Source organism: Sorex araneus, chromosome 3, assembly GCF_027595985.1.
Source record: "Sorex araneus isolate mSorAra2 chromosome 3, mSorAra2.pri, whole genome shotgun sequence".
Lineage (NCBI taxonomy): Eukaryota > Metazoa > Chordata > Mammalia > Eulipotyphla > Soricidae > Sorex > Sorex araneus.
In genome coordinates this window covers 101,164,520-101,180,885 of record NC_073304.1, presented here as the reverse complement: position 1 = coordinate 101,180,885, position 16,366 = coordinate 101,164,520, and the positions used below count along the sequence as shown (strand labels likewise).

Sequence of the window (16,366 nt, the reverse complement as noted above, 5' to 3'; positions counted from 1 at the left end):
AAATATATTCCAAGGGCTCAAAATCACAATGCAGAAAAGACGCACTTTTGTGTTTACTGCAGCACTATTCACAATAGCCAAAGTCTGGAAACAACCCAAAAGCCCAAGAACAGATGACTGCATAAAGAAACTATGGTATATGTGCACAGTGAAATACTACTTGGCAGTAAGAAAAGATAAAGCCATGCAATTTACTCTGACAGGGATGGATCTGGAGAGTATCATGCTGACTGATGCGAGTCAGATTGAGTGAACAGACTCGGACGCATCTCTCTCATATGTGGGATATAAAGAAACATAAGTAGGGGAGCAAAATATACCCAAAGATTACAGGAAATGAGAACAACTTATCAGTAGGTGCTTACCACAGGGGGAGAGGGAAGGGAAGGGAAGGGTAGACTACAACAATGTTCAATGACCGAGGGAAGTGGACACCCTGGAGGAGGACAGGTACTAAAAGGAGATATAACGAGCATGTAAGATACCCTGTAAGTGACAGGATTGGAAACCAAAATGTCTGGAAAGAAAAAAAGTGCCTTGGGGGTTGGTGGTGGTGGGGCTATGGAGACATCGGTAGAGGGAAGTGGGCACTAGTGAAGGGATTGGTGTTGAAACATACCTGACACTCAATCATGAATTTGCAGCTTTTAAAATTCATAGTGATTCAATAAATTATTTTTTAAAAATTAATTTGATTCTTTGAATTTGGTACTATTTTGGGATGGGGGGATTTGGGGCCATATAACCAATAATTCTTAGAGCTGACTCCTGGCTCTGTGCTCAGACATGACTCCTCACAGTGCAAGCCAAGCACCTTGATTCCTGTACTCTATCTCCAGTCCTTTGCTTGGTACTATTAACCCAATTTAACAGAAGAGAAAAACTGAGGGCATGGAGATAAATGACCTGCTCATGATATAATAGCCAGTATTATGTGAGAAGATTTAAATGCAAAAGTTGAGTCCAGGGCAGGGGCAAGATAACTGAGAAAAGAAAAGTTCAAAGAGCACTTCTGTGACATCAATACGAAGAATGCATAAACACTGAATTAAGCATTGTATCATACAAACAGTCTCACTGAGAAAATCCTGAGAACACAGCCATCTTCTCAGGGAGATTTAATACTGCAGAACAAAGATTTTAGAAAGCTTAGAACAAAAAAGAATGTCCTTGTCAGAGACTGAAAGAGACAGGGACTGGAAGCCAGTAACAACAAAGGCCGGAGGTGTGGAGTGTAGTTTTTACAGTTCAGTTTTGTCCCTCTTTTTGCTGAGTTGAAAACAGACTTGGATCTTGCTGCATACAACACATGGTGTACTGCAACAGATATGAGCTGGCACCAGCTATTTCTGAAGTGAACCCTGCCAAAAAGGGTTGCAGTTCTGCTCTGTCCAAAAGATTTACTACCTTGGCTCTTCCTGGAGAGATTCACTGTCAAAAGCTGACTTTCAGAAGAAGCCCCACCCCACCTAACAGGTTTTTGTCAGGGAGAGGCATAACTGTTTCTGCAGAATTTCAGTTTTGTATATGCACTCATTCAAAAGGAGTTAAACCCAACAAAGGGTATAGCTGCACAGGCCTGGGCTAGGGATGGCCAGTCCTGTGGTGAGCCCTATTCTGATGGGTCACAGCACGGTTCTACCTGAGGTTTACAGGTTCAGAACTAAGGGACTCTTCCCCCATGCCAGTGTATCAGATTTAATCCCCAACTTAAGGCAGAGGGCAGACACTAAGCCTTAGGCTCTACAGAGGTTCAGCTTTATGCCTACACCCACTGCATCAGAATAGATTGGGAACTGGCAACACCCAGCACAAATAGTGCCCAGTCATTGCCAGGTTGCAACTGTGACCATCTAAAATACTGCAGCAGACCCTGATGTTGATCCCTGCCCATGAAGCCGTGGTTCTAAACAGCTATCTTCAAACTTCTATTGGCAAACATAAAAATCCCCCAGTGAGTAAGATCAGCTCTTTGACCCGCTATGATCGATTTCACAGTGCCACCACCTCTACTCACTGCCCAAGCTGTACAGGCTATGATGCCACACCAGATGTCTGACACCAGCAACGGTGAACTCTGGACCAGAGCCCAGGACAGTTTAACAGAACTAAGTACCATAGCATCTATAGCACACTGTGACTACAAACCCCCAGCTGTCATCTGGCTGACACAAGTCAGAGCCATAGGTAACCAGTTCAATCTAGAATGCATTTAAGAAATCCTCACAAGGTATCTGTGGCTGCCAGAACTGGACTAAAGTCTTTTCCAAAGCTAAGTGCATATGAAATAGGAATGCAAGTGTGATTTTCTTGTTCCAAAATTACAGCTAAGAGCCAAAGCTGTAATTAGGTAGGCCTACTTCAAGGAAACAACCATAGCTAGTACCAGGCTCTTTTAAGATGCACCAGTTTATGGAATCAGTCCTACCATTAATATTATAACACTTTATCTCAATATGAATCAAAAGGCTGGAAAAAAAAAGGGAGGGGATTATCAAACTGTGAAAGGGAAAATGGAGTTATTTATAAAAGAAGATGGTATTTCTACTCTATTCCTCTTTTTTACAAAGCATTGGTTACATATGAATCCAGGTGGTAAGAATATATGTTTGATCATCTAAAAGAACGGCAAATCAGTATTTAATTCTCTGTTCATTTGTATAGGCTAAAAACTCACTGATTAGGTACTCAGAAACAAATCTCGGAACCCAGTGGCTTTGGGCAGAAATGCGCCTGGACTTCGCATTAGGTTACCGGCACTGGGCCACGCCAGGTCGACCCACCACCTATTCCCCCTGGCAACTTGGTGGCCTCCATCTTCCAGAGGCAAATGGACAGTCAGGTATGGGCCAGTAGTGACGAGACACTCGGGGCCTCACGGGATGGGGGTGGGGCCGGCCCTTTCCTCTCACGCCCCAATGAGACCCCGAGTGGCCCCTTTGGCTACTGATCAAGCTGCTTAACGGCCATGATCCCAGAGACTCAGAAATAAATCTCAAAACCCACGGGCTTTTGGTAGAAATTCCTCCAGATTAATTATTGAAATTTCAGAATTCCATGGCCGTGTGACATCATATGCTATTCACAATCAGCAATAGAAAACAAATTGTCTAATGTTGCCTTTTCAGCAGATCTGAGTGTTGGCGTAAAGTCCCAAATAATAATGGTGGGTCTGGTGTCAAATACTGAATGTAATCAAAGCAGAGAAAGAGTAATGTGGAAAGCATCTGCCACACAGGTAGGGGGAAGGTGTGGGGAGGGACAGTGGAGTTTTTGGTGTTGGAAAATGTGCACTGGTGAAGAGACGGGTGTTTCATCATTGTATGACTGAGACTAAAACCCGAAAGCTTTGTAACTGCTCTGCTCTCATGGTGATTCAATAAATAAATTTATATAAAAAACACAAAAAAAACTCACTGATTTTTTTGTTATACACATAGAAGGAAAAATAAATAGGGTAAGTGTGATAAGAAAGTTTCATGTCAGAGAGAAACGCAGATCTGTCAATCGTCTTGAGTTCTTGCTTCCCAAGAAAGAAGAAACTTACTTCTTCTTAAGTAAGAAGAAAAATACAGCTTTCCCCACAAAGTATTTGCAGTCCTTAGAATAGCCATGGGAGGTTGATATGACTGGGTTATTGTCTTTGAGCAGAAAAAGACATGCATCTGAATACACAGTGAAAATGCCAATGTTCAGGACTTAGCCAAAAAATATAATCACGTTCTGCAAGGGATTATCAATACTTTAAAATGGGATCAGATTGAGCTGCCAGCAAAGTAAACAGCATATTGAGAATGAGCAAGAATAGTACTGTTAAGCAACTAAAAGAAAGGACTGTCATGTCAACACTGCTAGAATTCTGCCTGCATTATGTCTCCTCCCTGTGGAGGAAGAGACCAGAAAAGAGGGCAGAAATGTGTGACAAAGGAAACTTACACATCTGCAAAGTTTTCATTTATGTGTTTCTCTGAAAAGACAGTGATAAATACCGAATCAAACCTGTGTCTGAAGTCTGATACAAAAAGACACAACCTAAGAAGAAATATATAAAGAAGCTTAAGTGACCAAGAGGAAATAGCAATAAGATTATAATGGTGAGTGCTCATCTATATCATACAGAGGAAAGAAAATAAAGGCTCTAAAGAAAGAGAAGAAGAGAGAGCAAGCGAAGTCTGGTCAGGAAGTAGAACCTGAATTGGGACTGCACATGGAGGGAGGACAGGCATGGATGGTAGACAGAAAAGAACAACTCCTAGATGGATGAGAGACAATAATGTAAAGTGGCTATGACACATTGCAATATTAATACATACCGAAACTGAACTGCGGGTAATGCTCATAAATCTAACTGCAATTAGTACAGGTTTCTGGATTAGGAAGGACATGAAAAGGAAAGCAAAAGGTTAGCATGTACATGTTATTGCTCCATTAAAAGAGAGGAATTACTCTTTCAACGGACTGAATATATTCCTCTTTTGCACCACCAGCAAAAAAAGCACAGTAAGTCTGCTGTGAAAAATAGCTATGTAAGGTCTCTCCCTTTCCCCTAGATGGAGTACTACTAAATTGGACTTCTCTGAACTGAGCTACTAAAATTACACACTTGAGAAAGATTTTAAAATGTTTCTCTTTTTATTTTCTAAAGGAAAGATTTCGATAGTGCCCTATGACTTTTGATATCTTTATTCTCTGGGATATGGGATGGGGGGCGCTGTTTATATTAGTACATTTTTTATTAGATCATTCATAGACTTAATCAAAAACTACTTAAAAAACAAGTGTTCTGTACCAGGCAGTTTTAAATACTAACGAAGAAAGAAGCAGAGTTGCATTAATGCTAATCCAAGTATCAACTATAAAGATACAGAGAAAGTACTACTGGGCCTCTGAAAAAACAAGGACATGATAATGGGCAAGCCTGCTTCTCTTCAGAGAATTCTCAAGAGATCTGGAAGGTATTGATCACTACAACTGAGGGCACAGGTAGCAAATGGGCAATAAAATTAAAGCAGTAATTTTCTAGTGATAATTATAAAACCCTACAGTAATTAAAAACCCTATAGTCACTCAAAACAAGTTATTTATATGTGGGCTAGTGGAGAAAATAAGTTATTTTTGCAAGGCTCTTCTAAAAACCTAACAATAAACCCTGTGAGAACTCTTTATTTAACACTGCAGACAGATGGAATTTTATTTCCTTATGAATCATGTATTTGCAAATAACTAAGCTGTCTATAGCCCAGGAGTCTTGAAAGAACCATCAAAAGTTGAGGGTTGGGGAGAGATGGAAGGAAGTATAGCAAAAAGGATCAGTTCTCATAGAAAGCATAGGAAAAGAAAATAGGACAGACTATTGAAGTAGCATTTTATCCAAATACTTAATTTTTAAAATTTGGTACATTTAATTGTTCATATTCTGTTAAGTATTCTGAAAGAACAAATACAAAACATCCACACACCCGGAGATTTGGTGATTTCATGTGCTCAATATGAAAAGTTCTGGAGAGAATACCCTCTCTCTACACCATATATGCACATGGAAATCTAAGGAAGACACCCATTTCCCCTGAGATTTTACATCTTGTATCTTACCATTGATCGACGAATCAGTGAAAGTCTGGTCTTTGCTTTACTTTCAGCAAATTCCAGACTACTTATGTCTTTGAGACGAGCTTTATATTTATTCATTTGTTCCACAACAATCAGTTCCACACAGCTAAAAAGGGAGAAAAAATAAATTATTAGGATAATTCTTAATAATTATAATAAAGTATAACATCCACACATTTTGTTTTTAGTTAGAAAACAACACATTTTGTTTTTAGTTATATATAGTAGATGGCTGGAGATAAAAGAAAAATTAATATCACTTACTTTAGAGCTAAAAAACAGAATTGAGAATCATGGTTCACAATTTTGGTTACATTTTAGAATCCATGTGAAGCATACTTATAAATACCATGCCCAGTTCACATCTTAGACTAATTAAATCTGATTTGGGGGCGCGGGGAGGGGGAATGGAACACAAACATCAATATTTTTTTAAAGTCCCCTTTGCAGTAAAATTATGAACCACCACTCTAGACAGAAAGCAGAACCGAACATCAAAAAAAGGTAAAGGTAAAATATAGACATACTAAGGTCCTAAGACCTTAAGGAAACAGAGTTATACAACTATAATTATATTGGATTATAGGAAGACTCAAAGTACTAGTAACTTAATAAAATGTAATACTAAAATATATTTAGAACTTAAATAATCCTATAGAAAATTCGAAACTGAAAAAATAAGATCCTTCAAAACAAATTAAGTTTGGTGTAAGAAGCTCTAAAGACAGCTTTCATCTTTTAGCATAAGAAAACCCAGTGCTGTCTAGCAATCTGAACTAAAAAATTAAGAACAATCTGAACATTTAAAATCATTTACTATGCTTAACGTTCGGCTAAAGTGACCACATTGACTCAGAGGTCACTGGAGTCCTACAAAGGTGCTGGTGACTGTCCTTACGTGGTGGTCTTACTGATGTCCTGCACACTCTGTAGTGGATCAATAGTGTCTGGGCAGCGAAGGATGCAGGGAGCAAACACAATGGCCAAAGCATTAGCAGACATTCGATTAGTGTCTTCCTGTAGAGCAATCCTAAAGAACAAAAAGACCAAGTAAAATGAAGATAGAAAGGAAGAATAGTAGGAAGGTGAACAGAAAAGATGATAGAAAATCACATCAATTGTAGGGAAACACTGGAAACTTTCCCCATAGCAGTCCTTCTGCTTCTGGAAAATGTACTTTCCCCTCTATTCCTTCTTTGAAGCAATACAGGCAGTGGCTCAGAGTAACCAACACTTCAAGAACATATCTAAAGAATGCAGAGTAAATATTTCGAGGCAATTTCACACTTACATTCTTATACAAAAAAGAAAAAGTGGCTTTCTTAACTAATGATATTTACATTTATGGGAAGAGACTGTATTTTGGTCCATTTCTGAGCACCATGTGACCTCTCTTTACTATATATATACATATATATATATACATATATATATATATATACATATATATATATATATCCTTTCTAGCCCAGGAATTAGCAGGCTATGCCATATAATGCTATCATGAGGCTAAAACTGTTCCATGAATCAGAGGCACAGAAGCACCTGCTATGTAGTTCAACTCAGCAAAGATTTCTTCTCTAAGGAATCACACATTTGAGGCACTAAATGTATAAATCTTTTTTAAAAAAAAATCTGCCTTTCAGTAAAGGAGGTCTTCCTTTCTCTTCATCCAAGATAAATTGTATCTGGTCCATTGCTTCTTAAAGTTACCTGACTAGATGAAATATAAGGCGTTCCAGGGTATTGAGATGAGTTCGGGAGAGCTGGTCAATCACAGAATACACACCACGGATTGTCTCCTTCCTCTCCTGAAGACCTAATAACAGTAACAGTAGGAAATAAGACTGAATAGTTCCTGCTACAATCTTCTTCTGGGATGAACATGGATAAGCAGGTATGGATAGCTCTATAGTTTCAGAAGAGTCATGCCTTTTCTGAAAGCAACTGAGAGCTTTCTTCCATTATCAGTAAGACCATTCCTATAGGAAAGGTTATTTTGGGGGGTCTGGTATATTAAAAAAATTTCCATGTGGATTAATAGCACACTCATTCCAAAAGTAATCTACCAAATCATGTCAAATTGTAGTGTTCTACTTTTATAAGGGAAACTATAGCATCAATCTCCTTTTGTTTATGTTTTATGTTCATTGAGAACTATACTGACTTTTAATTGGTAGTTCAACAATCTGTAATCATAGCTAGACAATAATAATATTTTAGCATAGAACCTCCTGGGCCTTTCCTTGACCCCAGAAAGCCCATGCTTACCCATAGCTCGAAGAAATTCCTCATAGAGTTCGAAGGTCATGAGTGGATTGGGCAAATCCCGAAGCCATTGTTTGAATACACTTGCAATGACATGTATGTTATAGTCATCTAGGTTAACACTTTCAGCATCTATTTAAAGACAAGAGTTAGATAAGAAAGCAAAAACTTGCAAAGAGATTCCAATAACTCACTTTGGATACCATTATACCCAAAGCCTTTATGTTCTTAAATCAACATAACATCTAATTCCATGCTTTGAAACTATACTCCTAATTGTGATAAAGGTACAGGTTTTGTATCTACAGGTACAGGTTGTTGTAGACTAACAGGTGTGTAAAATACCACATATTTTCATGGGAAAGTACTGTTAAATTTCTTTTGCTGAATCTTTGATCTCAATATCTGTACTTACCTATAGATTAGTCTGTAAATTATACTTTGAGCAGCAATACAAAAAGAATAAAAGAAAATTTTCTGAAAGTAAAATTGATTTTAAAACAGTCTTAGAATGAAAAGGAGAGCAGTAACTAAGTTTAAGAAATGTGAAGAAAACATTACATTACTTTGTTTCATTTATACTTCCTAAAATTACACATGATTGGCAAGGTATAGAATAAATGATTTTTCACTTGTGCTAACTCAAGCTACAAAAGAAAAATTGGTAACTATATCTAACCTGGAGCAGTTTAACACAATGCTAGGCAGAACTGTCTGCATAAGTTTTACCTGGAATTTTTTGCCTTTTTTTAATTCTAATTCATTTTTTACTTATTCCTTTAAAAACAAAAGAAGGGTCCAGAGCATAGTACAGTGGACAGGGCATTTGCCTTGCACGCAGCTGACCCAAGTTTGATCCCTTGTATCCCAAATGGTACCTGAGCACCACTTGGAGTGATTCCTGAGTGTAGAGCCAGGAGTAACCCCTGAGCATTGCTGGGTATGACCCTAAAAGCCAAATAAATAAAATCAAACAAAAAAAGTTGATCAATAAACAAAGCACTAGAAAGAAAAAGTATGTGGGTAGGTTCTTGGCAACAGAGACAAGCACTGTACCTAAGTATACTTAAATTTAGTATAGTGTGTAAGGCACTTGCCTTGCATGTGGCAGACCAGGGTTCAATCCCTGGCACTCCATATCACTCCTTGCTTCACCAGGAGTGATCCTCAGGCACAGCCAGAAGTAAGTCCTGTGCACTGCTAGTTGTGGCCCCAAAACAAAAAACAAAATAGATCTACTCCTTTGCAATAAGGTAAAGAGAATTTAAGAATAAAAACAAAGTCAAACCACTGAATGTATTCCAGTACTGAGGCTAGAGCTCTCTGCAGATAGAGCTCTACACAGACACATGCCCATTCTAAGCAAGAAGATACACTGAAGAGAGAAACACTTAGAATATTGGACTAAAAGGCAATAATTTTGATTATATATTCAGATTTGGGGATAAATCTCAGCTTGTTCACTCATTAGTTACAGAGTTTATTTTTCTTTTTCATTAGTCTTTAGGAAGATTCTCTGTAGCTCTGTTTCTTTATCTGCTAATAGGGACAATAATCCCTAGTTCATAGGATTATTGTGAAGAGTAGTTCAAATAACATCAGACCAGTGTCCCATATGATCAACAACAGCTCATTACTTAATTTCTCTGAATCTAATTTTTTAATTACAGGTATCATAATCTCACCAGATTAAAAAATTATTAAATAAGATCGGTCTGAAGCACTATTGATACTTTATATAAGTAACACTCAGTGTTTACTGAACTGACCACATAATAACAAAAATAACTTAAAATGATAAACAAGCAACAAAATGATAAACAAGCAACAAGCAACATAGACTGCATTCTACTAACTGCAATGAAATCTTAAAAAAAAAAAAGATATGTATGGAATGAACCATTTAAAAGTATTTGGTCTTGATTCAGAGAGCACTACCATACCTGTATCGAGACCTTGTCGAAGCTCCTTTATTTTATTAGTTGAACCAGACTTTCGGTAAATACCTTCTGTATAAAGTCCATGCATTTCAATGTAGTTTATAAGCTTTTCCACAACTAAAGGAACTGTTCTGTCTTCACTGGTCAAACGAGACAGTTCAACCCCAAATTGTCGAGATGATTGTTCTGGATCATACTAATAATGGAGGATAATTTTGGTTATCAAATACATTCACACATCTTGAAACACAGTTAATCAATTCTTTAAGAGGAACTATCTCCCACCCCGTTATATTTTACGAACATATGTTTGAAGGGAAAACAAACTATGGTTAATCCTGAGAGTATAACATGCATACCTCAGGCCAGAGTGATTGTACAGTGGGTAAGATGTTTGCCTTGCACACAGCTGACCCAGCTTCAATCTCCGGTACCACATATCAAGAGTGATACCTGAGCCAGAGCCAGGAAAAAGCCCTTAGCCCAAACACCAAATTAAACATATAAAAAGAAAAAGCGTATTGGGTGGGGGGTCAATTTCAATCATCTTCCACTAGGTATTGTCCCATAAAGTGATGGCTCTGAGAATAAAGGCAGTATGCCTGTCCTGATAAAAATCTACTCACAGGGGTCCAGGAGAGAGCACAGAACTTAGGGCACATGACTAGCATGCAAACAAGCCCTGACATCAAATCATTAGGCCTTTGCAGTGAAGTGCTGTCCCAGCTCACCAAGATACATCAGTGGGCCCCTGGGCTTTTTGACCATTATTATAGTACATTTACCAAGTACTATTAGAAAAATGTCTGGTTTAACAAGAATTAAAAATGTGAAAAACAAAACAAAAACCTTGTGTCTATTGGCAGTAACACAGGTTTATGGCATGACATAGTTTTAGGTTTATGCCATCTGTGTACACAACATTCTCTTTGCAAACACAAGTCCTTATCTTAACATGGTGCCTTCTGTGGTGACAATGACATTCTTGACAAATTTCTGAAGCATAATAAAGGAGGTAAGAGAGCTACTAAACTATTTTTTATGTGATATTATTTATAAAAAAATATAAAGTTTCTGGCCAATATTATCCTTCCTTTGAAAGTGTTCATGTGGGGTGAGAGCGACAATATAGTGAGTAGAGCATTTGCCTTGCACACGGCCAACCTGGGTTCAATCCCCGGCATCCCATATGGTCCCCTGACACCACCGGGAGTGATTCCTGAGTGCAGAGCGAGGAGTAACCCCTCATCATTGCTGGGTGTGACCCAAATAGCAAAAATAAATAAATAAGTAAATAAATAAAAAATATAAAAGCATTCACCCTATGTGGACAGTTAAAACAAGGAATTGATAATCTTAATCAAATTAAGAGTACTTTAAAGCTAGTTTGCAGTTTTTATAAAACCAGTCTATCAAGAATTCATCCCCTTCCCAAGAATTTGCTTTTGTAACTCTCAATACCCTTAGACTCTAGGGTATTGGCCATGGTCCTTCACCAAAGGTGGATCGAATTTTTTTCTCCTTTGCACCAGAAGACCACCAGAGACTTTAACCTGTTTTTCTGTTGAACTAAGTTCTTAGCCACTTACCTGTGCAGCACAGGAATTCAGAAAATAAAACAAGGAGAAAAGCTCTGAGTTTCCAGTTAATGTCTGTGTTTGTCTTGATTATGGCCTGTCAAGTACTGACAGTCCTAATCTCCAGGATTTATATAAAATTTCTATCAGAGTTTTGCTAATTTCTCTCTTAAATATGGCCCTCTGCTTAAAATCTTATTACTTTCCCCACAATAAAACTGATAAACTCTCACCAAGAAAAAATCCTCTTATACAGATTCATCAGTCTGCAATTCTTTTCTCTTTAGGATATAGCCCTGGAGGGCCAATTTATCTAAATATCTATTTAATAACTTGGTAAGAGAACTTTTTAGTTGTTCTCATCATGAATATTATTCTGTCACAGTTAATTTACCTTAGTTGGTAAATTTATTCTGTCCAAATTTATTGTATTTTTAAGTCCTGAATTGAATTTCTTTGTATATTTTACTATCATTTATCTACAATTTGGAAATTTCTTGTTTCATACACAGTGGTAAACAACATGATATGAAAATATATTTCACTAAAGTTCAGATTTGCAGAATATTGCTATATTGTCAGTATGACAGATAATAAAATGTAATTATACAACATTAAAAACTTGAAATTTTTCAAAAATAGTTGTTCTGAGCATAAGACACTATTGTTCAGCATCTTTCATATCTCATTCATGTATGCAAGTGAAAATATGCAAAAACACCAACTTGGGGGTTAATACTGCTGTCACTGTCACTGTCACTGTCATCCGATTTGCTTGAGCGGTAATGTCTCCTTTGTGAGACTTGGTACTGTTTTTGGCATATTGAATAAGGCACGGGTAGCTTGCCAGGCTCTCCTGTGCGGGCGAGATACTCTCTGTAGCCTGCCAGGCCCTCTGAGAGGGGCGGAGGAATCAAACCCGGGTCAGTTGCGTGCAAGGCAAACGCCCTACCCGCTGTGCTATCGCTCCAGCCCACAAATATTGCTGTTTAAGTTAAATATCTTTAATAACATTTACTGTTTTCATGACAGCTCCTAGTAAGACTATGGTCATTTGAGGAAACAGGAAATCTATAAAGTGTTTTTGAGAGGCAATATTTTTAATAAATTATTTTGCTATAAAATCACTAGTCTTATAGTTCTCAGAAAGTAAAGGTAAGCATGTATCTAGGTAAATCACTTCAGTTATGCTTCGCTCCCTAAACATATGCTAGATTGCAACATGAATTTATTTTGTACTGTGATCTGTGATCAAAATGTTTAAAAAAAAATCACTGCTCTATAAAAATGAAGAGATCTTGATATCTTTCCAACACAAAAGACAAACAGATCTGTTATTTGTCATGTATAAATAACAACTTCTTACCTTTTTGGAGCATTTGGCTGTAGTTTTCAAACAGCACTTCTTATGACAAGCATACTTGCATACTACAACATAAATTAAGAACACAGCATTTTAAAGTGTATACCAATGACAAAAATTCAACAAGTTTAGAATATTATTCTAGACATAATTTTTTAAAAATATGAGACTGATGTAATATAATCAAATACATGAACAAATAAATATTTTATATTGTATCAGAATAAAAAGATTGATTCATTCTATTTGGAAAAAAAAGATAAAAATGCCAAAAAGTATTTAATATTATATATGAGAAAGATTTTAATTCTTTAAAGACTGTCCTGCCATATTCCAGGAGAATAGCTATTTGATTAAAAAATTAAGTTTTGCTATAAAACGCTACTTCATGAAATAAAAGAGGACATGAGGAAATGGAAAAATATCCCCTGCTCATGGATAGGGAGAATAAACATTGTCAAAATGGCAATACTCCCAAAAGCATTATACAGATTTAACGCAATCCCTATAGGGATACCCATGGCATTCTTCAAAGAAGCGGAGCAAGCAATCCTGAAATTTATATGGAACAATAAACGCCCACGGATAGCTAAAACAATTCTTGGGAAAAAGATGATGGGAGGCATCACCCTCCCCAACCTTAAACTCTACTACAAAGCGGTAACAATTAAAACAGCATGGTACTGGAACAAAAGCAGAACTGCAGACCAATGGAACAGGGTGGAATATCCCCACACACAACCTCAAATGTATGATCATCTAATCTTTGATAAAGGTGCAAGAGATGTGAAGTGGAGCAAGGAAAGTCTCTTTAACAAATGGTGCTGGCACAACTGGACAACCACATGCAAAAAAATGGGCTTAGAACTCGATCTGACACCATGCACAAAAGTCAGATCAAAATGGATTAAAGACCTCAACATCAGACCACAAACCATAAGGTACATTGAAGACAAGGTCGGTAAAACCCTCCAGGATATTGAAGATAAAGGTATCTTCAAAGATGACACGGAACTAAGCAATCTAGTAAAAACAGAGATCAACAAATGGGACTACATTAAACTAAAAAGCTTCTGCACCGCCAAAGATACAGTGACCAGAATACAAAGACTATCTACAGAATGGGAAAGGATATTTACACAATACCCATCAGATAAGGGGTTGATATCAAGGGTATATAAAGCACTGGTTGAACTCTGCAAGAAGAAAACATCCAACCCCATCAAAAAATGGGGCGAAGAAATGAACAGAAACTTTACCAAGGAAGAGATACGAATGGCCAAAAGACACATGAAAAAGTGCTCTACATCACTAGTCGTCAGAGAAATGCAGATCAAAACAACCATGAGATACCACCTCACACCACAGAGACTAGCACACATCCAAAAGAACAAAAGCAACCGCTGTTGGAGAGGATGTGGGGAGAAAGGGACCCTTCTACACTGCTGGTGGGAATGCCGGCTAGTTCAGCCCTTTTGGAAAACAGTATGGACGATTCTCAAAAAACTAGAGGTTGAGCTCCCATTTGACCCAGCAATACCACTGCTGGGAATATATCCCAGAAAAGCCAAAAAGTATAGTCGAAGTGACATATGCACTTATATGTTCACCGCAGCACTGTTTACAATAGCCAGAATCTGGAAAAAACCCGAGTGCCCTAGAACAGATGACTGGTTGAAGAAACTCTGGTACATCTATACAATGGAATACTATGCAGCTGTTAGAAAAAATGAGGTCATGACGTTTGCATATAAGTGGATCAACATGGAAAGTATCATGCTAGGTGAAATGAGTCAGAAAGAGAGAGACAGACATAGAAAGATTGCACTCATCTGTGGAATATAGAATAATAGACTATAAGACTAACGCCCAAGAATAGTAGAAATAAGTACCAGGAGATTGTTTCCATGGCTTGGAGGCTGGTCTCTTATTCTGGGTAACTCAGGGAAGGGACCACCAAGTAAAATGTGGTTGGAGGTCATGTGGGGGAAGGGTGATGCCAGCGGAATACAGACTAGAGACTGAACACAATGGCCACTCAACACCTTTATTGCAAACCACAACACCTAATCAGAGAGAGAGAACAAAAGGGAATTCCCTGCCATAGTGGCAGGGTGGGGTGGAGGGAGAAGGGACTGGGGAGGGGGGGAGGGATGTTGGGTTTACGGGTGGTGGAGAATGGGCACTGGTGAAGGGATGGGTTATTGAACTTTGTATGGGGGAAGCATGAGCACAAAGATGTATGGATCTGTAACTGTACCCTCACGATGACTCTCTAATTAAAAATAAACTAATAAAAAATTTTTTTAAAAAAATTAAGTTTTGGTCTGGAGAGATAGTATAGCAGATTGGGCATTTGCCTTCCAACAGCCAACCTGGGTTCAATCCCTAGCAGCCCATATGATCCCCCTGAGTCCTGCCAGAAGTGACCCAAGTGCAGAACCAGGAGTGTGCCCTGAGCACTACCAGGTGTGACCCCAAAACAAAACAAACAAAAGAAAAAAAATTAGAGCTTGTGTTTTCCCAATATACTGGTTCTACAACTTGCTATAAAATACCAACCAACCTATGGGTAAGGAAGGCATTAGTACCAAGAAATAAAATATAGAAATAAAAACAACTTTGGTAGTATATATGAAGATCTTTTAAAATGTCTCTATTATTATACTGAAACTATAGATCTTTGAAGAACCAGAGCATAAATTATATTCATGATGGGGCCAGAGAAACAGTACAACAGGTAAGGTGCTTCTTTGCAAGTGGCCAGTCCAGGCTCAATCCCCGGTGCCCCATATGGTTCCTTGAGCCCACTGGGAACTGATTCCTGAGTCAGAAGTAAGCCAGATCCCTCCCCCACATCACCCCTCAAAAAAAAAAAAAAGACTATCAGTGGGTGGAATGTGATGACTGAAAAGATGAGTTAATTTCCTGGAACAAGATATAACAAAGAGTGGAAAGGTGAGAAATAGCACAATGAACATCATTTCACAAGCAGTGTTCAATGCTCCTTCCATGATTTTTGTTTGCCTTTTTAATTAAGGTAACATTATATAAGACTATAAATGTTTAGGTGTATAATTTTTATAATTTTTAAATACATAGTCCATTGGACGTCCTTCCTGCTATGACCTCCCTTCCCCATCCCTTCCTCTTGTAATTTCAATGCTTGATTAGGAAGTGCTTTTAAGTTCCATTTTCAAGAAATAGAGAAAATTATATCAAACCTATAGGAGTCAGACTACACAAAACAATCAAGTATATAGAAAACATTCTATTGTTACTCACTATAACTTTTTAGATTACTGATAATAAAAAGAAAGCTATTCCTGAATAATAAAACAAGTGAAAATATATAACAGATGATGCTGAGTTTGTTATGGCAACCATGACTTTTATCCTTGTTACTATACTGAATCCAGCCCTTCCAACTAATAGTCTCCTACACTAAATTACAGCTCACTGGTAAACAAAATTTCACAAAATTACTAAATGCACCAGAGTAGATATATGGAATGAAGGGAATAGTTCTCTAACATGTCAAACAAGATTATCTATAATCTACCACACTCGAGGATTTATATATTCCAAAGAAATACAATAAAAAAAGT

The 16,366-nt window shown here is 37.7% G+C and overlaps 1 protein-coding gene across 5 annotated transcripts in view; it reads right to left on the bottom strand.

Annotated features, from left to right (window-relative positions):
* MYO9A (myosin IXA) overlaps positions 1 to 16,366 on the bottom strand; it is a 228,476-nt gene that overhangs the window by 16,587 nt on the left and 195,523 nt on the right. For 4 of the 5 annotated variants that reach the window (XM_055132922.1, XM_055132923.1, XM_055132924.1 and 1 more), the window contains 7 exons: positions 12,762 to 12,823; positions 9,822 to 10,014; positions 7,882 to 8,010; positions 7,324 to 7,429; positions 6,509 to 6,640; positions 5,593 to 5,716; positions 4,314 to 4,367 (listed from right to left, as the gene is read on the bottom strand). In XM_055132922.1, the coding sequence (XP_054988897.1) occupies positions 4,314 to 4,367; positions 5,593 to 5,716; positions 6,509 to 6,640; positions 7,324 to 7,429; positions 7,882 to 8,010; positions 9,822 to 10,014; positions 12,762 to 12,823 (800 nt within the window). The remainder of the gene's footprint in view (positions 1 to 4,313; positions 4,368 to 5,592; positions 5,717 to 6,508; positions 6,641 to 7,323; positions 7,430 to 7,881; positions 8,011 to 9,821; positions 10,015 to 12,761; positions 12,824 to 16,366) is intronic. The other variant, XM_055132926.1, reaches the window with a different exon arrangement.